Source organism: Carlito syrichta, unplaced genomic scaffold, assembly GCF_000164805.1.
Source record: "Carlito syrichta isolate Samal-C Ts95f unplaced genomic scaffold, Tarsius_syrichta-2.0.1 Scaffold315847, whole genome shotgun sequence".
In the NCBI taxonomy this organism is placed as follows: Eukaryota; Metazoa; Chordata; class Mammalia; order Primates; family Tarsiidae; genus Carlito; species Carlito syrichta.
The window spans coordinates 685,331-712,419 of NW_007259943.1; the positions used below are offsets into that span (position 1 = coordinate 685,331).

Consider the following 27,089-nt stretch of genomic DNA (forward strand, 5'->3'; position numbering starts at 1 on the left):
CATTTAACCTTGTGCTGTCTACAACTCATTAATGAGTAAAGGTAAATGCATTAAGGCTGTTTACCTGAGGGTCATCATCTTCCATATCATTGAAGTCTGTCTGGGTTTTTAACAATAGCTGCATCACATCTGATGCATCTTGCATGAACTAGAGGAAAATATGTGAAAAAAACACCAACATTACTAATGTATTTTGAGTCAGAGACACTTGCTGATATTTAATTTCATTTCCCATGTAGTAACAAAATGTTTCCAAAAAATGTATACAATATTTTCTGCATGGGTTATAACCGCCACAGATAAAACTATTATACTAAAAGCTCTCATTTATAGTGCAACAGACTTACTGTTCTTTCTAGAAAAATTAATTTTTCACTTAAGGTTAAAGTGAATTGCAGTATATAAAGATATTTCTAGGGCCAGGTGCAGTAGCTGATGCCTGTAATTCCAATGCTTTGGGATGCCAAGGTGAGAGGACTGCTTGAGCCTAGGAGTTCGATACCAGCCTAGGCAACACAGTGAGACCCCGTCTCTACCAAAAACAAAAAAAAAAACCAAAAAAAACATTGAGGCAGAAAGATCGCCTGAGCCCAGGAAATTGAGGCTATGTGTAGCCATAACTGTGTGATCATGCCACTGTAGTCCAGCCTGGTTGAGAGTGAGGCCCCGACTCAAAAGAGACATTTCTAATGGTATTAGGTATTGGTTTAGTGCTTATGTAGTATTTTTCAAGCAGTAAAATTGAATTCAAATCTAGAAAGAAAATTCTAGATTGCTCCATAAAATTCACTGCAGAGATTTTGTATAGGATTTTCATTTAACTCTGTGCAGTTCTAGTAATCTCCATGGTATAATCAGACAGTGTCTCAAAAGTATCTAGAAACCACATAAAAGCCAGATATATTGAGTATGGAACACAGAAATGCTTTATTGGTATAAAGCATACTGATGTTTATATAACTGGTCAATGTGGTTAGTGTCCCACAGAAAACAGTTTAAAAGTTAATAATGATACTCATTTGGGAGAGGACAAGACAGAGATTCCATGCTGACAGTTCTGTGGGTCAGAGTGTCAGGGGTCAGTGACACAGAAACTTCTTTTGAATTAGCTTCAATAATTCTGAGATGCTGGTTGAGAAGAAACGCACTGGTCCAATGGCCCTTAGTAATTTGATGCATTTTTTACATTGATAGGAATTAACATTAATAGGCATGTTTCCAAACACAAGCTTAAAAGGAACTATACATGAACACTGAGCTCCACATGACTCCCACGAGATACACTGTATGTGTGGTCAGGAAAGGGGGTGGTATCAACAACCCAACTGAATTAAGAAGAGATCTTAATATGCACAATGAAAAAAATGAAGACAATAATTTATTTATGTATCAGACAGGAACAATGTGAAAGAGTAGAATGAAGGAAAAAAAAAAACAAGCACCTTTTATCAGAAGTAAAAAAACCCTACAGTACTTTTAATGCCTCCGTGGCCAAATTACATATAGTAAATTTAATTCAAATCACTTACTTTTTCCTTCCCAACAGCCAGACCAATGAGGCTGATGCATTCAATAGTTTTTCCTCTCAGGAGTCTGAGTTCCTTTTGAACCGCATTCTCAACAATGTGCTTCAGTGATGGCATAAATAAATCATAGTAGGGGACAAATTTTTCTTCTGCAGTATCCGCAACGGATGCAATGGATGTCACAACTTGTTCCAAAACTAACTTGGTGCCTTTCTGAACCAACTAAAAGGGAGAACACAAATTCCTAAATGAAAAGCTGAAATACTGAAATTTACTACTCCCTTAAAATTCCTGAATGATTTTCTGAAATAGTAAGCTGAAATCACCTCTAGAAGTCAGAGGCAGGGACTATATGTTTTGGAGAAAATTTCTAGAAAAAGAATCCATGTTGAACCACTTATGTGAGATACTCTTTCTTCTGTTAGTACAGCACCCCAGTATCTCTTATTCATTTCTGCTTTATCTCAAAGCACAGCTGATTCTTGAATATAAACACAGATTCTTCTACATTTTCTGTGTCCATCAAGCTTAATGTCTACCTTTCATACTCATGTTTTCTTCACCGATTTCCACCACTTACTACATTTTGTGCTGTCCTACCACGTCACGGAGAAAATTTCCTTGTTGGCCCCTTTCTTTTAGCTTCTACCCAACTCCTTCCAGAAGGTCCCACCAAGGAACCCTGCTGCCTCCCCTCCAACATCTGTTTCCTCATCTTGGTGACGACTCTTTTCTCTCCATCAAAGACCTACACTGTTCTCTGGCCTGGCTAATAACACATGTTTTCTAGGTGTTTGCAGCTGGGCCCATGCTGTCACCTGGCAATATTTTAAAATAATTCCTTCCTATGCTGCACACGGTGGTTCATGCCTGTAATACCCTACTTTGGGAGACAGAGGTGAGAGGGTTGCCCGGGTCCAGGGGCTTGAGACCAGCCCGGGCAACTTGGTGAGACCTTATCTCTACAATAAATCAAAGAATTAGCCAGGTGTGGTGGCATGTGCCTGAAGTTCCAGCTTCCTGCCCAGCAAGTTGAGGCTGCGGTGACCAAGAGCATGCCACTGCCCTCCAGCCTAGGTGACAGAGTGAGACTCCAACTCAAAAAAATAAATAAGTGATTTCTGATTGCTACGCATAGCAGACTCAGTAACTACTCCAGATTTTTTCATTCCCATCATCAACTACAATCACATACTCAGGAGAGCTCTTCGCCTGGTATTACAAATTCTGTCATGTCTTAAAGAAATTATCCTATTCCCTTCTGTATCTCAACATCTGCCCCGTTTCATGTCTTGACTGTGCTGCTGGTCTCAGAGGAATGTCTTTCCTCCTGTGCTAGGCCACTTTCTCTTCGTACAACTCCCACTAACAGACACTGTCCTCCTCTCATCCCATCTCAGCAACTCATTCCATCTTAAAAAAATCCACACGGTGGCCCCCTGGGAAAAGGGTAGGGAGACAGAGGATCTTACCCCACAGTCATCTATCCAAAGTCATGTTGGATCCATCGATTCCTGATTTAACCAATCCACCTATCTGCCTTTAACTTGGATACACCCCTGCCTGTCTTCACATGCATGAATGTTTCCCTTATGTTTTTAGTCTGCCATCACCAGACACTGAACACTTTGCCCTCCCCTTTGAAATTCTTCTCTCTGGCTTCTGAGACACTGCACTTGCTTTTCTCCTAGCTCTCAGATCAATCACCAGTGCTATGCAAACTGTGGCTTGTGAACTGTTTGTTACTAGTCCATAGTAAGTATAGGAATTGAGAGTGTTAGAAACTTTTATAGAAATCTGACAGTAAGCTCATGTCTGTTGAATCCAATACTTTAAAAAAGTCTTTTGTTTTATATGCTGTTAACTTTCATTTCATTTTTATAGTAGCAACTCATTTTCATTGTATTTGACAAAAGAAAACCCCAAAAACCCAAGCTTCAATTCTTGCTTTTCTTATCTACATCTTTCTCACACACTACTGTAATCTTTCTCATACACTACTGTACTAATATCACTCAGTTGTTTTCAGGTTGCATCTCTTACTTAAGTTGTACCTATAAACCATTTTCTACTCAGACAGTCAGCCCATATTAAAAAATTCAACACACTTAAAGCAAAAATGTTGTTGACTACATCTTCTCTGTTTCTGTCACCCTGATGAGAATGGTCAACATTTTTTACCTGCTTCTTTTTCATCTTTTTAAATTCATTTGGGCAAAAACAAACTGTTGATGCTTCCTGTGAAATGTCTCTAGAACTACCTCTTTCCCTTATTTCCACTACTACCATCTACGTTCCCTGGATAATGACAGTCTTGCGGTCCTGCCATAACTCTTCTCCCTTTTTGTTTATTCCTCACAATGCTACCACACTCACTTCCTACAATTATTTTATCACGTCCTACAGCACTTAGGAACACAGAATGGTTCCTCCAAGTTTAAGAGTTCAAAAACGACTCTAACTTGTTTTCAAGGCAATTCATGCACTCATTTTACCTTACCATTAGGCTGTATCTTTCCCAATTTCAGCTACTGGCCTGGACTCTGGCCAAGACTGAATTATTCTACTCATTATTTCATAGCTTAGAATGAATTCCTGTCTTTAACTTGCTGTTCTTTATGGTCAAGCTGAAAGCCCCTCTTTTCCCAGTTCTTACCCATCAAATCAACCCAAATTAATCTGTAAACAGAGGGCTTAAATTCTTAAAACTTACCTCTTGAAGCTTAAGTACCATAATGGAATGCAGATGTTTCACCAAATTGTCTAAGTATGGAATAAGGAGCGACTTGGGGCAGTCTTCAGTGAAGTTAATGAGAGCAGCAGCTGCATGGGCCTGTACCCGTTGATTGCCTTGGTCTTCCATGGTCTGTAGCAGAGCCGCGATCACCTGTGAAACGAACCAAGTAAGCACACGTGCTGAAATGCCCATCCTTCCTCCTGAAGTCTGAGTTGAGTGTCTGAGGACTTGCTTTTTACCTTCTCATGAAATTTCTTTTGGAAACCAGGTGCAAAATCTGTAGCCATCTGTCCCACAGCATTACAGGCTGCATATCTTACTCTTGGATGCTGGAATATATTTCCTTGTATTAAAACAGGCAATAGGTTCCCAAGTGAAACAATGGTAATAACTATGAATCAAACATGTCCTGGTACTTACAGGATCCTGAAGGAAAAGCAAAACAAAATTTACTATCTCATTGAGAATTCCTTCCATTTGCTGGTGGCACCCTTCACCAATAGCAGATAAGGCCATCAATCCTGCATGTCGGTATTTCCAGTCAGCTACAGAAAAGAATTTCACATGAAAGAATAGTAGTTAGACACTATAAACATGTCAGTCTGATAGTAAGAAGTGTAAAAAAGTTCTCCTTATTTAGAAAAGAGTAACAAAACTTTTTTTGGAAAGGGTATTCTGAATATATGTATATACATCTATTATAATACATATTTACCCAACTTTTTATATACTTATCAACTAGAAAAATGAACTAACAATTTATTTATTTATTTATTTTGAGTCAGAGTCTCACTCTGTCACCCACCCAGGCTGAAATGCAGTGGTACGCTCATGGCCAACTGCAGCCTGGACTTACTGAGCTCAGGCAATCCTTTTCGCCCAAGTAGCTGGAACCATAGGAATGCGCCACCATGCCTGGCTAATTTTTGGTTTGTTGTAGAGATGAGGTCCCACCATGTTGCTCAAGCTGGTCTCGAACCCCTGAGCTCAGGCAATCCTCTTGCCTCTGCCTCCCAAGGTGCTGGCATTACAATGTGAGCTATGAAGCCCGGCTGACTGAACTATTTCTTTGAAAGAGTGCTTGGTTCGAGACCATCTTGAGCTACATGGTGCATCTATACAATGAATCAAAAAACTAGCTGGGTGGGTGTGGTGGCGCATGCCAGTGTTTCCAGCTACTTGAAGGCTGAGGTGGAAGAATCGCCTGAGTTCAGCAGGGCGAGGCTGTGATGGCCATGAATGTGTCACTGCACTCCAGTTTGAGCGAGAGAGACTGACTCAAACAAAACAAAACAAGGCAAAAAAAGAAACAAAAGAAAATAGAAAGAGTAGAAAAAGCGGTTATATCATACAAACATTTCTATTCTGAGGGTTAAATGACAATATGAATGCAAAGGGCTTATCAGTATTTATGTTAACTACTTAAGAGACTTTCCCCTAAAATTTACTATAAGCAATAAATACTTGGACACATTACTGTGTTTACTGAATATAAATTTACTGATTCCAATGGCTCCATTTCCTTAAAAAGAAAAAAAGCCAAGCTGGGAATGCTGGCTCATGCCTGTAATCCCAGCACTTTGGGAGGCAGAGGTGAGAAGATTGCCTGAGCTCAGGGGCTCGAGACCAGCCTGGGCAACTTGGTGAGACCTTGTCTCTACAATTAAAAAAAAATAAAAAATTAGCCGGGCATGGTAACATGTGTCTGTAGTTCCAGTTACTTGGAAGGCTAAGGTGATAGGATCACCTGAGCCCTGCAGTTCAAAGCTGCAGTGGCCGTGAGCGTGCCACTGTACTATAGCCTGGGCAACAGATAGACTCCAATTCAAAAAAATAAAATAAAATTAAAGTGAAGGAGAAATGATGGGGCTTTTAAAGAATTTTTATTTAATAATATGGCAAATGAATATGGATGAACCTTATTTGTATTCTAATAAAGTAATAATTGCTACTTGCTAAGAATACTAGTTAAGCAATGTCCATTTTACTAGACTTCATATCCTATTCTAAAATATAAGTTCCCTCTTATTTCTAAATGTTTCTATTTACTATATTATAGTAATACAGACTGCTTCAATTCCTTGTGAAACTAAGCAATATACACATAAACATATAAGGCCATCGTCTGTGTAGAAATGGTCTCAAAGAGGGCCCTGGTGACCTGGGATTCCCTGTGGTTTTTTCAGATGGTCCACTAGGTCAAAGTCTTTTCATAATAATAATAATATTCTGGCTGGGCACGGTGGCTCATGCCTGTAATCCCAGCACTTTTAGGAGGTCAAGGTGGGAGGAGAGCATTAGGCCAGGAGTTTGAGATCAGCCTGGACAGTATAGCAAGACCTCATCTCTACAAAAACATTAAAAAGAAAAAATGAGTTGGGTATGGTGGCGCACACCTATAGTCCCAGCTACTCAGGAGGCAACTCAGGAGGATTGCTTGAGCCCAGGCGGCTGAGGCTGCAGTGAGCTATGATTGTCCACTACACTCCAGCCTGCATAAGAATGACACTGCTCAGTTAGTAAATAAAATATTCTATCACTCTCATTTTGAGGATAAAACAAAGTATCCCAGAGATTACAACATGTGTAAAATCCCGAGACTGAGTGCAGAAGTAGATATAAGAATTTAGCTGTCTATATTATAAAAATGCAAAAATGTCATTTTTACTAGCTTTTAGAAAATTAAATAATCCATAAAAATGATATTCTGCTAATGTGTTTATTTTTGTTACTTACAAATCTTTGTTTTAATTTCTATTATAATACGCATTGACATAACCACCCACATAAAGAACTATGGGATCCCCAATAACCTTTACAAGTATAAAGAAGACCTGAGACCAGGAAGTTTGAGAACTGCTGGCATAAGGAACTAAGTTATAGAAAAATCCTAAAATTGAATCACACTTAATTTTTACTTTGGAGAGCCAAACACCCATGTAAAGTAACAAATTCTATAATAAAGAATTTCTGAATAATTCCTAATATTGCTGTCAAGTATTAAAACTTTATTATTATTATTGTAGAGACAGGTCACTATGTAGCCCAGGCTGGCCTTGAACTCCTGGCCTGAAGTGATCCTCTCATTCTGGCCTCCCAAAGTGCTGGAATCACTGGCATGAGCCTCAATGTATGGCCAAAAACTTCATTATTATTTATAATAACATACTATACTATATGTTTATAATTGGTTTTATTACTCGACCTACTATTAAGCCACAATTTCTCAACTTTGGAATATTCCTAGGAAACCAGTATTACCAATATTTGATACTAAAATTGCATATTGGACTTAATGACTTAAAGAAGAAACGCAATATACACATATCGATAAAGAAAGATGTCCACATTTGGTTTGGAGAGAAAAAAAGACATGCCTCATAGAGTCCCAGTGTGCAGAGTTCTTGGCAGCAGGTCCAGCATAATGTGATGGTAAGGGTAGGGGGAATATAGGAATAGTTGTCCTTTGAATTTTGTCCTTGAATTTAGATTTATTTTTAAAAAAATAAATAATACTTTTTATTATTCAAAGCAAAAATAATAAAACTATTTTTAAAAATAGACTGGGAACGTATATTAGGTTTCTTAGAGTAAAAGGTTATACTCAGTGGGGCAAAACTAGAGAATGTTTTAGGCAAAAACTATCATTCAAATGATTTCCCCAATGATATTACTAGTTAAAACTATTACTATTTATTTGCAAACTAGGAATTCTATAACATTACCATTGTTAAGTGTCTTTCACATATATTTGATACACCTTTGGATCCTAATTCCCAGTCTGAGTACAGGGCAAGTATCATTTTCTTACTTTGCAGAGGAAGGCACAAGAGACTTACTGAAAATCAAACATTTAGCAACAAACAATTCTTTATTAAGAGTTCATTGCCATATTTTAAAAGCCTTTCACACGCAGAGTGTAGCAGTCAAATTTTTAACTTCAAATCACAACCACAGTCACAACAAATTTATTTTAAGAGCAGTGCGAATTGACTGAGAAACCTGGATAGCTGGCTGACCCTGTGTCATCTTTCAATGTCTCTGGATTTCACTTTCCTCATCTTAAAAATGGAAAAGCTAGATTTATTCTTTCTAGCAGCTCTTGTAGGTGAAACATTCTGTGATGCTGTGTCTGTCCCCTTTAGACAAAGACCCTCAAAAAAGTTTAAGGGGAGAAAAAGGGAAAACTACTATTCGAGACTCAGATGTTAAAAAAAAAAAAAAAAAAAAATCACACCATTTTAAAAAAAGGGATAATGGCTAGGGTTCTCCATAATTCACTTTCATTTGAACCTGGTGTTGTGTTATTCCATTTTATCAATACAACTTATCAATGGTTTGACCCTTGTATCTCCCTTGTTATCTATTCTATAGATAAATTCATAAAAAACAGAATTTCTGTAAGAGTGTTTGCATTATGTATAACCAACAAAAACGATTAGCATTTAATGGGGATTGTGGAATGCTGTTTGGTTGTTAAAAACACGAGGCAGGTTGTTGTGTGGTGATATGACAAAGAGCTGTGGAGAAGTTTAGCAAGTATGGTGTCCATATGGTATAATCACATTCAAAGACCAGCTCATATACATAAATGATGTCAGAGAAAAGTCTCAGAGAATTGTTAACAGTGTTAATGTAAATATGAATTAAAGGACTTATAATTTATATTAACTCTGTACTTTAATTTTTGAACTTTATTGTTAAAAAGATAAAACATATACAACAATAAATTTTGGTACTGATATAAACTATAGGAACAAAAGCTGACAACTGACCAAATATTTGTTAAGGAAATATTAGTAAAAATACAGATGTGCCTTCTCTTTTAATAACAACTAGATAGAATTTAAGAAAGACTATATGAATATAACATGCTAAAAGTGTACAAATAAATAATAATACCATATTCAGATATAAATATTTCTGTCTAGGGAATAAATCTATACACTTTCTTTAGAATTTCTAATTTTGTCCTATATTAAAGCCAATTCTGTGTGGCCAAAGATTTCTTAATATTATCAGTAGTGATGACAACATTCTTTAGCATAAGACTGAATGGTTCTTAAGATGACTAAATAGAATTTTATCAGTAAAATGTAAGAATTACATTAACTATAGATTATAAAAAAGCAAAGATCAATTTTTAGCACAGTCTAAACATATAATATAGTTTAAGATTTAGAAAGCCACATTTCACTATTCTAGCATTTGAAGGACAAAGCTTACGATTCTGAAGCATTTGCATAATATGTTCCTTGATCATCGGCAGAACCAGCTTTCCACCAAGTCCACAAGCCATTCGGTCTAAAGCACTCTCACCAGCAACTGCATTGCTGAACACACAAACAAAATAATGTATTCAACATATTCGAAATACGTAAGAAACAGTATACTGTACAGACATATTTCTAAACCATGGTTATTAAAGTAGGATTAGGCCAGGTACAGTGGCTCATGCCTATAATCCCAGCATTTTGGGAGGCTGAAGTGAGAGGACTGCCTGAGCCTAGGGGTTCCAGACCAAACTACGCAACTTGATGAGATCCTGTCCCTACAATAAATCAAAAAATTAGCTGGGTGTGGTGGCGCATGCCAGTAGTTCCAGCTACTTGGAAGGCTGAAGCGGAAGGATCGCCTGAGCCCAGCAGGTTGAGGCTGCAGTGGCCATGAGCGTGCCACTGCACCCCAGCCTGGGCGACAGAGTGAGACTTCAATTCCAAAAAAAAAAAGTAGGTTTAAGAAAGAATTCAAGCAATCTTTAAATGTAGTATTAAAGCTGTGAGGTAAAAATCCTACAGTAATCAAAAAAGAGGTAAATAAAATTTTTTTTTAGTTGGAGTCTCACTCCGTCGCCCAGGTTCAGGCAATCCTTCTGCCTCAGCCTTCCAAGTAGCCAGAACTACAGGTGTGTGCTATCATGCCTAGCTAATTTTTTGATTTATTATAGAGATGAAGACTCTCCAAGAAGCCCAGGCTAGCCTTGAATCCATGGGCTCAGGCAATCATCTCAACTCTGCCTCCCTAAGTGCTGGGATTACAGGTTTGAGCCATGGTGCCTGGTCAAATAAAAATTGTTAACACGATCCACCATAGTTTAAAAAGTTTTGTGTCTGAATCTTATTTTTCAAAAACGCCTCATCCTCACCTCACTGGCTGATAACTATTCTTAAGAAATAGCTTTTCAAGTCAGGCATAGTGGCTCACGCCTATAATCCCAGCACTTTGGGAGGCTGATATGAGAGGACTGCCTGAACCCAGAGTTCAAGATCAGCCCGGACAACATGGTGAGACCTTGTCTTCACAACAAAAAAATTAACCGAGCATGGTGGCGCATGCCTATAGTTCCAACTACTTGGAGGGCTGAGGCGGAAAGATCCCAAGCCCAGCGGGTGGAGGCTGAGGTAGCTGTGAGCATGCCACTGCATTCCAGCCTGGGTGATAGTGAGACTCTGTCTCAGAAAAAACCAAAAACTTTCTGATACTTTCAAGACACAGGGTTTCACAGCAGAATGCTGATGAATAGGACCTTGTATATTTTATTTCCTAGGAATATATCCTTTAAACTTATAAACAGAACACAGAAAACTGAAAAGGGTGCTGAGAATGTATACGATTTTCCCTTCTCACTGGGCGTCTATGCACCTCAAAAGGTGTGCAAACAAACAGCATTGCCAAAAACTATGTGGAGGTGTTTTCACCAAAAACTGAAAACATCTGATTGTAAAAGCATGTGCACATTTATTCTGGCTTGGAACTGCAAGATTAGTAGAGTTTGTCATGTGCATAAATAATCTTTAACTGCTCTGTGAGGACAATACTATAAAAAATACAAAGCCATAAAAGATTGTTAGATCAGGTTTTTAGACTTAAAATCTCATCCTGAAAATATAGTTATGCCCTGTTTATTCACAGGTAAGAAAAATCTTATTTATCTAGTCCAGAGTTTCTTAAACTATATAAATTTAAGTGCCATTTCCAGGACAAATTAAGGGATAGGTAGTAGCACATTACAGTAATCAGAGAAAGGAAATATGACCTAGCCCTAGTCTTCTCTTCAGCAGTATCAGGTGAATTTCAGTGAAGGATTACTTTCATATACTTCAAAACAGTACGGAAGTCAGAAATCAGTCATTTAAAATAATGAGATTAAATCTCAAAAATGTATCATATATTCTATAAGCCAAATATCTAATCTTTATATTTGTTAACCTAGTACTTTATACTGACTACCAGTCTTTAAGGGGAATAACTCTAGCTCTTTTAAAGAAAAGGTGGTAGTGTTGGGCGTGGTTGCTCACACCTGTAATCCCAGCACTGTGGGAGGTTGAGGTGAGAGGACTGCCTGAGCTCAGGGGTTTCAGACCAGCCTGGGCAACGTGGCAAGACCTTGTCTCTACAATAAATCAAAAAGTTAGCCAGGCATGGTGGCACACACCTGTAGTTCCAACTACTAGGGAGGCTGAGGAGGAAGTATCACCTGAGCCCAGCAGGTTGAGGGTGCGCTGGCTGTGAGCCTGCCACTGCACTCCAGCCTGGGTGACAGTGAGACTCCGACTCCAAAAAAAAAAAGGAAAAAAAAGAAAAGGTGGTAGTATAATAAATACACTGGTAATAAAAGATTAACCCCAATCCACTAACTAATTTTGTAATCTAATACAAATCACTCAATCATCCCTACTCATTTCTGCATCTATAATACACTTTTGGGATTACTGAAAGTCAGTGAAAACAACAGAGCTCTCAAATGCTATGTTTAATGTACATGTAAGGGGCAAAGGTGTAGATTTTGGCTGACCTTCCAGGACACGGGGACCTCCTAAGTCAAAATAAGTAAGTACAATAGTCATTCCAGCATTACTACCACCCAGTGTATAAATCCTGTTACCATGGCATCCCCTCTATCCTAAAGTTAAATTGCATTATCCTGGGAAAATATGGTATATTAGGGAATTTTTGTTGAAAAAACTATTCTAAGTGAGGTCTATACATACAGAAGCATTTACCACAATAAAGGTTCTTTATACATATTTTTAAAGATAATCAAACTTTAAAAAACTTGAAAAAATTTAGAGTAAGACAATAAAAAAGACAGCTATACTTTACTTTCTATATTTCACGTCGTGAGTTTTTTTAAAAAGATAAACTTCCTTGTTGTATCTTTCCTTTCCGGATTATAAAAGTTTTACATATTATCTATTTACAATTAAAATAAAGTACGTTTTATAAACGTTCATTCAACACAACAAAAAGATAAAGTGCCCCATACTCCAAACTTGCAAGTTTGCCTTTGAATTACCGAGTGCAGTGGTGAAGACATATACTATGGCTTTGTAAACCTAGTGCTCACTGCCGCCCTGGACACCTTCCATGTGTGATTACCTGTCAAAATCATCATCTTCAATTTCATCAGCATTTGCCCAGTCCTCATCCTCTTCCAGATCAACCATCATTGCTAACATCTGAGGAACTAAAGTGAACAATTGTTACATTACCTGAAGACTGCAGCTTTATTATTTTGTTCATATCACTATTTATAAACAAGATTTTAAAAATGTACTCTGCCTCTTAGAGAGTGAGACAAAACAATCATTTGCCTGTGTCCCCAAATCTGGTTTGTTACATTTTGCCCTGCTGTCATATTTGCTTTCAATATCTTTTCTATTAAAAGTCAAACCCTCCTATAAACTTTCTGGAAAGTCCTACATTCCTTCCCTCCCTCACCAGAGGTAAGCACCATCACAAAATGAGTGTTTCTCATTCCCAAACTGTTTTCACACTTGAATTCAAGATTTTCTATCTACATACAATATTACAGTACTACCTCAAGATTTTATTTTTTATATCATAAATGCCATCATAATGCATGTACCTTTGGCAATTTGTTTTCACAACATATATGGATTTCATTTTAGTTACTTTCCAACAATTTGTATTCCACAATTACACTTGTTTTCACTGAGACTCAGCAGGGTTCATTAGCTATTTCAGATTCCTCTTTTGTGAATTTCTTATTCTTACACTTTGTCTATTTTCTAGATAACACAACTTTGTGATTATGTGCACTGTACTTATTTTCTCCCAGTTTGTGGCTTACTTTTTAATTTCACTTATGGTGCACTTGGTTGGTCAAAAAACTTTTAGTATTTGCAGATTTAGCAATGTTTGCCATCTATATGGTTTGTGACTCGAAATTTTGTAAAAATTCCTCTCTAGTATTCTTTATTTGTAAAATGCAGGTCTTTTAGGTCTTTAATCCACCTGAAATTTTTATAAGCTATCTGGTATTGGGATACATTTTTTTCCCATAGAAACAACCAGTTGTCTCAACAACCTTTGATGGATTAACTTTTAAGTCAGCTATGTTTCCATGTGAGGGGATCTGCTCCTAGACACTCCCTTTTCCATCTGATTCATTGTCTACACCCACACCATCAACAAATTCTAAACTCACAAAGCTGATGGGGCAAGATACTAACTTTGTTAAAATTGTCTTGGCTACTCCAGGTTCTTTGTTCTTGCACAAGAATTTTAGGATTAATTCTATCATGACTCTATTGAGACTTTGACTAAAATGATACTGAATTTATAGACTAATTTGATTAATATAGTTAATTTAGTTCTTCTATTTGTCTTTCAATGTTACTCAGCTTTCTCCATAAAGGTCTTATACATTTCTTAATTTATTCCCAGAAATTACAAGTCATGCCTGTTGTTACAAGATATTTTCTTTCCTTGTAAATTTTTTAAGTGATAATTATGTATATAAGAACATGATCATTTTTTATGTCCTCATGTCTGAAACCTTGCTAAACCCTTTGATCAGCTCTAAGAGTTTGTTGAGTGATTTCTCTTTTTTGTAGGCAATAGTCACACAGCCTATACATAAGCAATATTTTTGTTTCCAATTCTTACTTTTTTTTTTTTTTTTTTTGAGTTGGAGTCTCATTCTGTCGCTCAGACTGGAGTGCAGTGGCTGCTCCCGGCCACCGCAGCCTCGACCTGCTGGGCTCTGGCGATCCTTCCGTCTCCGTCTTCCGAGTAGCCGGAACTACAGGCACGCACTACCACGCCTGGCTGATCTTTTGATTTATTGTAGAGATGAGGTCTCGCTGCCCAGGTGGGTCTCGAACCCACGGGCTCAGGCAATCCACTCACCTCAGCCTCCCAAAGGCGCGGGATTACAGGCTGAGCCACTGAGCCCGGCTCCAATTCTTACTTTTTATCTCTTAATGCATTGTCTGGAAGGTCAGCACAACAGAAACAGGGATAGATACTTTTCTTGTCCCTGGTTTTAATGGGAAAGTTTCTAAAATTCCAACCACAGCATAAGATAAATAAAAGGTGGGTGCCAGTACAAAGTAAGGCTAGTGATGTATTTACTTTCTAAATCACATGTTTAAATGTTCTTTAGCTAATAAAGAAAATAATCATTAGTTCACAACTCCTTCTCCTAGTACAATAAAACTTTAGAGTAGTATTTCCATAGCACAACAGTCATTTAAGTTTCTCCTGCAAAGAGGGTCAATAAAAACAAAGCAACATAACATAGTGAACAGAAGCTGGGCTCGGTGGCTCAGCCTGTAATCCTGCGCCTTGGGAGGCTGAGGTGAGTGAATTGCCTGAGCCCGCGGGTTGGAGACCCACCTGGGCAACTTGGTGAGATCTCATCTGTACAATAAATCAAAAAATTAGCCGGGCGTGGTAGCTCGCGCCTGTAGTTCCAGCTACTTGGAAGGCTGAGGTAGAAGGATGGCCGGAGCCCAGCAGGTCGAGGTTGCGGTGGCCGGGAGCGGCCACTGCACTCCAGTTTGGGTGACAGAGTGAGACTCTAACTCAAAAGAGAAAAAAAAATATATACATAGTGAACAGAGACCTGAACAGGGTGTTAGATCTGTGTTCTAATCCTATGCTCACTGGTAAGTACCACAGTTATATCTGTTTTTAGTTTCAGATGTTTATAAATTCTCTCTGAATTATTTTTTACTCTATTAACTCTGCTTAGTATTTAACATACAAATGATATTCAGCGTCTGTCACAATCCAATACAAAAACCTTATAAAACCAGGTTTCAGGGTGTCTGCAGAGTCTTAAAAGCATAGCTACAACATTGGATCCATGTATGTATGTATGTATGTATGTATGTGAGTGTGCACATGTATGTATATATATGCATATATGAATATTCATTTCCCCAGATTCACATGATTCTGAAAGGATAACCATTACACATTGTCAACAAATCTGAAAAACTACACAAACTTCAGCAAATTTGTTCAAAAATTTTGTCACATTACACATAAACTATTTGAAAACCTTCGACTTACTAGTCTGTGCAACAATATTGGTGTGTTTTCTTAACATAGCAGCTGCAGTCTCAGAGAGGGTCACAATCACTTCAAGGGCAAGTTGGCGCTGCATATTATTGAGGCTAGTGTCACCACACAACTACAAAGAAGGCAAATTTGTATATATGTAATAGCTCAGATTAGTCCTTGTAAGTAATAAACAGAACTTTACTGATATTTAACTTACCTTTAGACTTAGTTGTAGAGTTGCTTCCAAGTGAGGACGCAAATACTTTGGAACAGTATCTGCAATCTCAACAAGGGATTTTAGAACAGAATCGTCATTCTGATAGCACGAATCATTTACAGCCTAAAAATATAAAACAGAAAAATACGTCCATGTTTAAGACTCACTTTATGATGCCTCATTGGCCAGAATATTCCTAAGAGGCTGACAACAGAAAAATATTACTTACAAATTTATCACGAAATAATTTAGCAATATATATTATGCCAAAGTTTTACCTACAGGCACAAGTACACTTTCTTATCGATGGATGTTAATAAGAAACATACAAAATAATTTTAAATCTAAATCAAAATTAAAATGAGTAAAACTACAATAATCACTACAATAAAACTAAAGGCTGCCAAGGAATTATGTTTATAGCCAGAAGGAATCCCTTTTCTCTGTCCTTTCTATATCATGCACAGAAGTAAATACTAGAACCTATGATACATTTAAAGTGTCCAATATTATCCATTTCATTTCTCTTTCATTCTCAATTTGGTCACTATTATTATTTACATTCGTATTTTGTGTCTACCATTATCTATTTTAGAGTAACAACTCCTAGAAGTTCTGGCAAACATTTTCTAAAGCTAGGAAAAAAAAAATCTCTGGAATTATATTTTAACAGTGAGTAACTCAAAATTTTACACAGTAAACTATTAAAGCAATAGCATGCTATAGTTAATGTTTTGATACTGACCTCAACTATCTTTTGAGGCCATGTGCAGTGGCTCACACCTGTAATCCTGTACTTTGGGAGGCAGAGGCGAGAGGACTGTCTGAGCCCCGGGGTTCAAGACCAGACTGGGCAACATGGTGAGTCCTCATCTCCACAATAAATCAAAAAATTAGCCGGGCTTGGTGGCTCCCGCCTGTAGTTCCAGTTAGCTGGAAGGCTGAGGTGGAAGGATTGCCTGAGCCCAGCAAGCCGAGGGTGTGGTGGCTGTGAGCATGCCACAGTACTCCAGCCTGTGCAATAGTGAGACTCCAACCCAAAAAAAACCCAAATAACAAAAAAAAACCTATCTTTTGATAAGTTAGTGATATCATGGAGAGAAAAGTTTCACTAACTCCTGTCAATAACTTTTTATCATATGGCTCATATGGAAATCTTCTACTTTAGCTCCTCTAAGTCCTCTCTAACTCAGTGGTTCTTAAGAGAATGCTATTTTCTCCTAGGAGATATTCCTTTTTTTTTTAAAGAAAAGGGCTCACTCAGTTGCCTAGGCTGGAGGGCAGTGGTATGACCATAGCTCACTGTAACCTTGAAGCCTTGGCTCAAGCAATCCTCCTGCCTTAGGCTCCCGAGCATCTGGGCCAAGCATGCCACCATAAGTTTTTGTACAGACAGGGTCTTTTATAAGGCCCAGGCTGGTCTCAAACTGTATTTTTTCTTTGAGTCGGAGTCTCACACTGCTGGTGTGTGCCACCATGTCTGGCTAATTTTTCTTGATTTATTGAAGAGATGAGCTCTTGCAAAGTTGACCAGGCTGGACTCAAACCCCTGGGCATTGGAAATCCTCTCACTTCTGCCTCCCAAAGTGCTGGGATTACAGGCAGGAGCCACTGTGCCCAGCTAGTCTCAAACTCTTGGCCTCAAGTGATCCTTCTGCCTTGGCCTCCCAAAGTGTTGGGATTATAGGTGTGAGTCACCATGCCTGGCTCTCATAGGAGATATTTCTTGATTGTCACATGATGTAGGATGGACAAAGGCTAGTGACACCAAATGTTCCTCCACCTGTGACACAATACTCACAAGGGACGAACACGATCTTCTCATTATGCATATCACATGATCACAAATGCCAGATGCTCATAAAAATGAAAACCTCTCTATAATGACCTGAACCTAATTCACAAATTGTTTTTGCCTAGTTTGAATGTACCCTTATTCTCCCCCAGCCCCAACGTAACCACTCTATAAATCAAGAATGGACATGTACAGGTTGAGCATACCAAATCCAAAAATCTAAAATGCTCCAAAATTCTAAACTTTTAAAATACAGACCTGAAGCTCAATGAAATGCTCAGTGAAGGATTCTGGATTTTCTAATTTGAGATACTTAACTGCCAAGTACAATGCAAATACAGTATTCTAAAATCTGAAAACATCTGAAATTGGGGACATTTCTACTCCTGAGCATTTCAAACACTCAATCTGTACTCTGTCTTGCCCAGAACTTTACCATTTTGGGAAATGTTATCACTAATAGTAATAGTAATTGTAGTGTTTGACTTGCCAATGACACATCTGTAATCAGCCCAGTTCTAGCTATTGTATCTGTACAGTACAGACCACTCAGAAATCACCCGGTCTACCATGTCTTTTAGTGTAGTCATGCCTAGCATTTATATGTGGGAAAGCACGCCATTTTATTATACATTAGTTTCTTTTTATTTCTTCTTTGTATTTAATTAGGGTCATATATAATATTTTTAAACATTGTGCATATATATGAGTTATATTACTTATCTGTGTCATTTCAGGATAATATATATATAAGAAATTACAAAATATCATAAAAAGGTGGCTTGGAGTCAGACAAGGTTGAGAATTACTGTTCTAACTTGTCCTATGTTGTTCCGTTTTCTGATTAGAAGTATCCTTAAAACATTAATTTCTCCATAGGAACTAACACAAAAACTATTTACTGTATAATACAATCTGTCACAAGCCCTGTAGTTCGTAGTAGTTTCTCCTAATGTAAAATGGGCATTAAATTTTAGATTATTTGGTAGATTTAACAGAAATAACCTACATGACTACACATTCAATAATAAGCATATAATTGCTTATTCTATTTGCATTATAGAAAAATTCTGTAACTCCAAATATTTTAAGAGGCTAAAAGCCTTCCAAAAGCAGTTAAGTGTAAACTCAATGGAGACAGAGATTTGCCAGTCTTGGCCACTGTTTTATCTAGTGCCAGTGCATAATAGACTATAAACACTTAATAAATGAATGAATACACTAAAGAACTCTGATGAAAATGAAATAAGAGTCAATATAACATATAATTATGATTTATTCTAAACTATTTTCTTACCTGTAAAAATCCGGGTAGCAAGTCCGAAAAGTGTTTGAACAGAGCAACATTATGTTCATTTGCAAGGATAAATGCAGCAGTAGCTCTAGCAGATAATGTTCTAATCTAAAAAGAGAATTAAAAATGTCACACATGAATAATATCTGATGACTGAAAATTCAAGTTTTCTTACTCAAGATGAATTTTATCAGTAAAACTAGTGTTCATATTTTAAAGTATAAAAGTAAAAACAATCTCCTAGTATACTGATTTCTTTTACAAGTTAGAATAAATAAAGTGTTAATATTAATGAAATTAAAATTATTTACCGATGGATGTTCCTGATCTTGCATACACTGAACTAACATCCGTTTGATGACATCTAAATAGTGCTGTTGTTGGTTCCCAAAAATTCCAGGAAAGTTCCTAAAAAATAATCCAAAGCACTCTTTAAAAGCTACATTATATCTTAGTAAAGTGTGAGCTAGATTTGAGCTCACACTTTAAGGATTATTCACATTAATCCTTAGATTGAATGTCATCACCTATCCTCTAAGCAGTCTGCTTTTTGGGTTAAGTGAATAGAAAAAAACATATGGAACGAGTGTAGGCTGGGAGTGGTGGCTACTCAGTAGCCAATTCCCAGCCCCAGGATTTATCCTTACCACTGTGTCAGCCAGAAACTGATGTAGAGAGCAGGTTAGGATAAAAGCAACCACGGATTTCCACTGATAACTGTAGAAACTATGTTATCTTGACCATCAGCTTCTAGCCTTGGTGACGAAGATAATCTAAATTTGGCTCTACTTTAAAGTCAGTAAATAAACTAAATGCTTTTACTTAAATTCTATAATCTGGAGAGCAGAAATTAGTAAGATACATTTGACAACTAAAGTGGAAAATAATGTAATATCTCAATGTGTATGACCTGGAAAAGTTATAAATGCAATATATTCACCACATTTTACTTATTTTTGAGGTAGGGTCTTGCTCTGTTGCCTATGATATAGTGCAGAGACCCTATCACAGCTCGCTGTAGCCTTAAACTCTGGGGTTCAAGTGATCCTCCTGCCTCATCCTCTCAAGTAGCTAGGACTACAGGCATGCATCACCACACCTGGCTACTTTTTAAAATTTTTGTGGACATATGGTCTAGTTATGTAGCCCTGGCTGGTCTTAAACCCCTGGGCTCAAGCAATCCTCCTGCCTTGGCCACTCAAAGTACTGGAATTACAGGCATGAGTCACTGAGTCTGCCTTAACGACATTTTAAATAGAGTAAAAACTATGTAACACAGTAGGGCAAAAACATTCATTTAATTCTAAGCTTAAGATCACTTGTTTCTAAATATACCAAAGTTTGTTAAAATATTACAAAGCCTGGTCACAGAAGACCCAGAAAACTGCATGGGGATTCACTGGCATCATTTCCTCAAGACACCCAGTATCAGAGTGGGTTTCCACAAGCTGCATTTGGCACTGCGTTGATCTCCAAGTAAAGGAGAGGAGCTGCTCAAGAAAAACCTCCGAATCATAAAAGACAAAGAGAAACAAAGAAAACTGCAGAGAACCTTTGTATACAAAAAGGGATCACGATGTGAAAATAAATTTTTTTTTTACAATTTTGCTTCTAACACAAATACAAAGTTTATCTAAAGGAATTATATTTGTTTCAAGCTTAAACAGTTAAATTTGGATAAAACAATCAATTAAAATTTGTCTTGGGCATTCCTAAAGTTACATTTAGGTCAATATATGTACCAGAATATGTGAAGAGCAGCTTCCCGCAGTCCCATATTTTGAGAGCTGACTGAATCAAAAAGGAACTTCAAACCTTCAGGCCACTGGTTGTTGCCATCCTCATCTAAAAGTAAAAAAAAAAAAAAAAAAAAAAAATCCAAGTATAAAGTCTGTAAGTCAAAACTCCAAGATTTTAAGGATGAATCCTTTCATTTCATAAACCTCATTCAAAATACTTGGTAGTGAAAAAATGTCACTTGCTCTATATTCTTAAGTCCTTTAACCATAAAAATGACTTCCTGAGCCTATAAGAAAACAACTATGTATGTGGGTTACATAAGCACAATCAGCAGTGGTTAATTCTAAGGAACAGACTTTGGAGAGAAGGCAGTACTTTTAACTGCACAAATATTTGACTGGTTGAATCCTTTATATATACTATTGTTATTAAAGAGTTTTAAGAGTGGGCAAAGCTAGCCAGTCACAGTGGCACATACCTGTAATCTCAGCACTTCGGGAGGCTGAGGTAAGACGACTGCCTAAGCCCAGGGATTTGACACCAGCCTGGGCAACTTGGCGAGACCTTGTCTCTATAATAAATCTAAAAATCAGCCACCTGTAGTTCCAGCTACTTGGAAGGCTGAGTGTAAGGATCACCTGAACCCAGCAGGTCCAGACTGCAGTGGCCACACTCGTGCCACTGCCTTTCAGCTGGGTGTCAAAGTGAGATCCCAACTCAAAAAAAAAAGAAAAAAGACTGCGAAAAGCTAATATCAGATTTGGTAGCAAGGTTTTGAAACCACAACAACAATTACTTTTGAACTGGAGAAGACAAGAGTGGAAATCCCAGAACCCAGAGAGAGTACTCATATGTTGTAGTGCTACAGGATGTTAATGATGTGTTTACTATTTAACACAATTTAAAATGAGATTTTTAATGACACTTTGTAATAAAACCAGAACCTACAAAAATCTTTTGTGTCACTTATGAGACTCTGGGTATACTGTTACAAAGACCTTAATTAAGAGTTGTTAGAAATGACAAATTATAGTTTTAAATGTCTCCCAAAATTTGAACTTTTGTGAAATAACAAGTGTACTACTTAGCTGACATTAAGAAACAAAACATCCTTACTCTGTCCCTTCAATATAAAGATAATGTTTTGAGGGAGAATAAAATAACTGCTTAAAAAAATCTGTGACACATCACTTTGATTTTGGAAATGCTTCCATTATTAAGTGATTTTGAATGAGAACTGATATAACCTATAAAAATTCCTATCTGCAAACTTAAAACTTGAAAACAGAATTTTTAAGCTATTTAAAAATATACAAAACTCAGAGTTCCAGGATTTGGAACTCATTTATTTAAAATATAAAAAGTTGATACATTGTCAATTAGTTTCTAAGGACTGATATTCTGCTGGGTGAACTGAACAAAAACTTGTACAGTAAAAATTAGTGTCATAATATACTAAGCTCAATCAACAATATTCTCCCATGAAGTCGTTATCTTCATTAGATAGCCTCTTCAGCTAATAATGTAATCTAAATGAACCGGGCTTTACAATCAAATCTATACATCTGTCAAAAAAAAATTAAGCATGTTCAGTTACATTATTAATACTCTCAGTTGAGCAAAAAGGATTTTTACCTTTAGTAAAATGCACTTTTTTTTTTTTTTTTGAGTTGGAGTCTCACTCAGTCACCCAGACTGGAGGTGCAGTGGCCGCTACCACGCTTGGCTAATTTTTTGATTTATTGTAGAGATGAGGTCTCGCCAAGTTGCCCAGGTGGGTCCCAAACCCACGAGCTCAGGCAATCCACTCACCTCAGCCTCCCAAAGCACGGGATTACAGGCTGAGCCACTGAGCCCGGCTAGTAAAATGCACTTTTAAAAATGTTCTCCTTTTATCTCACTCTTTAAAAATATTTTTGAGAATCTTATAATGTACATAGTATAGTAGTATAATGGCACACATATATACTTCTCAACACGCATATGTAACAGCCTAGAGCACCTGGAGTCCACTGACTTCTAGTTCAACTGGCAGTTTAATATACAAAGTAGGTTATACCATCAGTTAGTCTGTGCTTCTAAAATTTCAGATTAAGGAGGAAATGTAACTGTCAATTTTCAAGCAAATTACAAAATATTTTCCCACATGGATGTTTTGAATATCCATATATGTAAGTACTATGACTGGATTTCATAACATCTGTAATTTTTGGCTCTCAATGTAGAATCCGCAATCGTTCTCATTTGAACAGAATAAATGATACTCAGGTAACTCAAGGATCTTCTAAAAGATTTCATTTAAAAAAAAAGGAAGGATATACTCATTTTTTCCTGCAACATAATAAGTGTACTCGCATACATACCTATTAAATTCCTGGCCAGTTCTGCAGCAATATCACAAATTTTTTTCCTCATGCTAGATTGTGTTTCCATCTGAATAATCATTAGTAGTTCATTCTTGATGGCAGCCTGAATATCAGAAGGAAGTGTTGGATAGACTTCATCAAATGCAGAGGACAAGAGACGTCTTAGGAGAACGGCAGCCATTTGCCTAGCCTATAAATAGATAACATTGTTAATAACTTAATGTCTTACTACAGAAAATATTTTCAAAAAACAAGCTCCACTCAGCCACTGATGTTGTCCACTGTTCTATTTTTATATTTCAAAAGTGCTTTGTTAGTTTGATGCAAAATATATAAAACTTTCTAATCACACCAGTCTATTTTATATAAAGTGCCACAAAAAAAGACATTTTTATTTATAGTTGAGGAAAACTCCTCAGCACGTTAGAACTCTAATAGGAACACATAACTTAGCAATAACAGCCAGGCTCGGTGGCTCAGCCTGTAATCCTGTGCCTTGGGAGGCTGAGGTGAATGGATTGCCTGAGCCCGCGGGTTCGAGACCCGCCTGGGCAACCTGGCGAGACCTCATCTCTACAATAAACCAAAAATTAGCCGGGTGTGGTAGCGCGCGCCTGTAGGCCCAGCTACTTGGAAGTCTGAGGCGGAAGGATAGCTGGAGCCCAGCAGGTTGAGGCTGCGGTGGCCAGGAGCGGCTACCGCACTCCAGTCTGGGTGACAGAGTGAGACTCCAACTCAAAAAACAACAAACAAACAAAAGCAATAACAAACCTGTCTTTAAGTCCTATTTTTAATAAATTATTTAGGAGAAAAACAAGTCTTAAAATAAACTGCAAACCTTATAGTACCCTGTTCCTACCTTTCCATCAGTTTTCTTTCTAGAATTCAAGTGCCCTTCCTGCATAACCTTAGGCTCCCAGCCTGGCCTATCTTGTTACAATTGCCTTTTCATTAGTATCTTAGCTCAAATGTATAAAATCCAACCTTTGCTTCTTTCATGCAAACGTAATAGAAGTTCCTAAAAACTAAAAAGTGCTAATCAATTTCAATGTGTATACTCTTGGATTCTATTTTTAAATCTGTACAATATGTTTAAGATTGGCATTTTCTGCATAAAATTCTTTGAAATTATCAAAAGAAAAGTTGAGACAAGTGTCTTTCTAATATTTTATCAAATCAAATCAATAAACTATTGAGAATACTGAACCCAATCTTTCTTGCTCTCACTTTTTTCCAGGCTGCTGCTACTTACTATCACTATAATAACTTTGGAACTGTGACCAACAAAAAGTCAAGCTGGCTGGGTGTGGTGGCTCAAGCATGTAACCCAAGTACTTTGGGAGGCCAAGGCGAGAGGAATGCCTGAGCACAGGGGTTCGAGACCAGCCTGGGCAACTTAGCAAGACCCATCCCTACAAATAAATCAAAAAATTAGCCAGGCATGACAGCGCCCATCTGTACTTCCAGCTACTTGGGAGGCTGAGGTGGAAGGATTGTCTGAGCCAGCAGGTTGACGCTGCAGTGGCTGTAAGCATGCCACTGCAATCTAGCCTAGGAAACAAGGTGAGACTCCAACTCAAAAAACAAAAGTTAAGCTAAACAAATAAAATTAGTTATTTTTTCTCCATTATTTTTAATTGAGAAATCTTTAATTTGGACAATTTATTGTAGGTAGACTTTTAACAATATCTAATATATGCTCTAGAAAGAATTCAAATTGGTTAAAATTCTTATAAAAGTTGTTATAGCTGGGTGCCGTGGCTCAAGTTTGTAATCCCAGCACTTTGGGAGGCCAAGGTGAGGGGATTGCTTGAGCCCACGGGTTTGAGAACAGCCTGGGCAACTTGTCGAGACCTCATCTCTATAATAAATCAAAAAATTAGCCAGGCATGGTAGCACATGCCTATAGTTCTGGCTACTTGGAAGGCTGAGGAGGAAGGATCACCCGAGCCCAGCAGGTTGACACTGGGGTGGCCGTGAGCGTGCCACTGCACTCCAGTCTAGGCAATGGAGTGAGACTCCAACTCAAAAAAAAAAAAAAGAAAAGTTGTTAAAAGTTGTGTGCAATTCTTTTCATACATACACCAAAACCTATAAAGTCACAATCAAGATGCTAAGGTTATGTTACCACCATTATCTAATTCCTAAATCAAATTAAGATTTAAGTAAGCTTTAACATAGGTTCTTAAAAATCAAATTCAGTAACTTCCAAATTATTCTTGGCTTTAAAATTTGTTTAGTAGCTAATTTGTATTAATCTTCAAGAATTAACATAGTCACCTATTTTTAGTGATAGAAGTTACCTTATATATGCTTCTTCTCCACATTTAATATCTATTTTAAGTAATAGAAAAAGAATATATTATAAAGGCAAAGAAACACCTTTTGTTATCTTTAAAAAAACCGAGGCACATTTATACTGCTTTTTAAGTGCCGTAAGGGAACATAAAATTGCCAGTCTAAACTGACTGGAAGAAGTCAGGTGAAATACTTTGCAAAAGTTTTAGTACAACTTTATTTCTATCAAGTATTAATACAAGTATCTTACATGCAGTGTGACTGTTAGTAAAGAATTATTACTCTACAAATTCTAAATACAATGTTTTGCAGGTGGAGTAAGTTTTCTGGACTAAAGTATTTTGACATCTTTTCCAAAGTAAACTGATATTTATAGGCACTCAGTATTTATGAGGGTATTTCTATTTGATGGTGGAAAAAAACTAGCTACTAAATGCATAAGAGAGCAACACAGAACTATAAAACCCTAGGAAATAAGTGTTTTCCCACAGGGAGAAAGATTCTTAAAATCCAAGTAAATTTGAATTTGGTATAGTAATGAGGTAATTAGCTAAAAATCATGATTTTAAAAAGATTCTAGAAAAATGCCTCTTTTCCTAAGCATATCTGTAGTACACAGACTTCATCCAGATACAGCTATAAGCATACATCTTAAAGACAAGAAGTATCTTTTCTTTTTTTTTTCAGTTGGAGTCTCACTCTGTCGCCCAGACTGGAGTGCAGTGGCCGCTCCCGGCCACTGCATCCTCGACCTGCTGGGCTCTGGCGATCCTTCCATCTCAGCCTTCCAAGTAGCTGGAACTACAGGCGCGACCTACCATACCCGGCTAACTTTTTAAAAAAAAAACTTATTGTAGAGATGAGGTCTCACCAAGTTGCCCAGGCGGGTCTCGAACCTGCGGGTTCAGGCAATCCACTTACCTCAGCCTCCCAAGGCGCAGGATTACAGGCTGAGCCACCAAGCCCAGCAGAAGTATCTTTTCAAAATACAGACAGCACACTAAAACACTAAATTAACTTCTTCCTTTAGAGTAAATTGTTTCAAGAAAACAATTTTCAGCTGCAAAAATCACTTAAATTTAATAATTCTTAATTATTATTTTTCTAATGATTAATAGAAGATTTATTTAAGCAAGAATATAGTCATTATTGCCAGACTTAATATGAAATGGTAAATGTGCGATCCAACTTCCCTTCTTGGATAAGTTTTTCTTTCTTCTCCCTGTCAGTTTTGAAAACATAATATCAGAAGAAAAGGGGCCCAAATCCACACACAGCTCCTAGGAGTGAGTTCTTGGCAGTGGGTCTGAAATTGGGATGGATATTTGCTGATCTTGCATAGGTCCAACGAAGCAAGGCAGGATCTTTGATGAGCCCTTGGTGGTTAGGGTCGTTGTACTGAAGCAAGTACTCCCCTTTAAGCCAGGATCTTATGGCCAATGGCTTGGCTTGAGCCTTCTGGGTTTCCGGAGGTATGTCATATTCGGCCGGGTCGAGGGTTGAGGGCAGAGTAGCCAGGCGCAACGGAACATAATTGGGGAACGACATCTTGGCTTCCCAGTGCACAACTGCGCCTCAATTCTTAATTATTTATAAAACCATTAACTGCCGGGTTCAGTGGCTCAGCCTGTAATCCCGTGCCTTTGGGAAGCTGAGGTGAGTGGATTACCTGAGCCCGCGGGTTCAAGACCCGCCTGGGCAACGAGACCTCATCTCTACAATAAATCAAAAAATCAGCCGGGCGTGGTAGTGCATGCCTGTAATTCCGGCTACTTGGAAGGCTGAGGCGGAAGGATCGCC

The 27,089-nt window shown here is 37.6% G+C and overlaps 1 protein-coding gene and 1 pseudogene across 1 annotated transcript in view; both read right to left on the bottom strand.

Annotated features, from left to right (window-relative positions):
- IPO5 (importin 5) overlaps window positions 1-27,089 on the bottom strand; it is a 69,147-nt gene that overhangs the window by 13,981 nt on the left and 28,077 nt on the right. Inside the window, exons 3-15 of the mRNA XM_008073448.2 lie at window positions 22,989-23,181; window positions 20,628-20,730; window positions 19,197-19,293; window positions 18,889-18,993; window positions 15,797-15,919; window positions 15,589-15,709; window positions 12,643-12,730; window positions 9,490-9,596; window positions 4,684-4,808; window positions 4,503-4,592; window positions 4,240-4,413; window positions 1,530-1,748; window positions 65-148 (exon numbers count right to left, since the gene is read on the bottom strand). Of these exons, the coding sequence (XP_008071639.2) occupies window positions 65-148; window positions 1,530-1,748; window positions 4,240-4,413; window positions 4,503-4,592; window positions 4,684-4,808; window positions 9,490-9,596; window positions 12,643-12,730; window positions 15,589-15,709; window positions 15,797-15,919; window positions 18,889-18,993; window positions 19,197-19,293; window positions 20,628-20,730; window positions 22,989-23,181 (1,629 nt within the window). The remainder of the gene's footprint in view (window positions 1-64; window positions 149-1,529; window positions 1,749-4,239; window positions 4,414-4,502; window positions 4,593-4,683; window positions 4,809-9,489; window positions 9,597-12,642; window positions 12,731-15,588; window positions 15,710-15,796; window positions 15,920-18,888; window positions 18,994-19,196; window positions 19,294-20,627; window positions 20,731-22,988; window positions 23,182-27,089) is intronic.
- On the bottom strand, window positions 26,433-26,837 carry LOC103276024 (annotated as a pseudogene).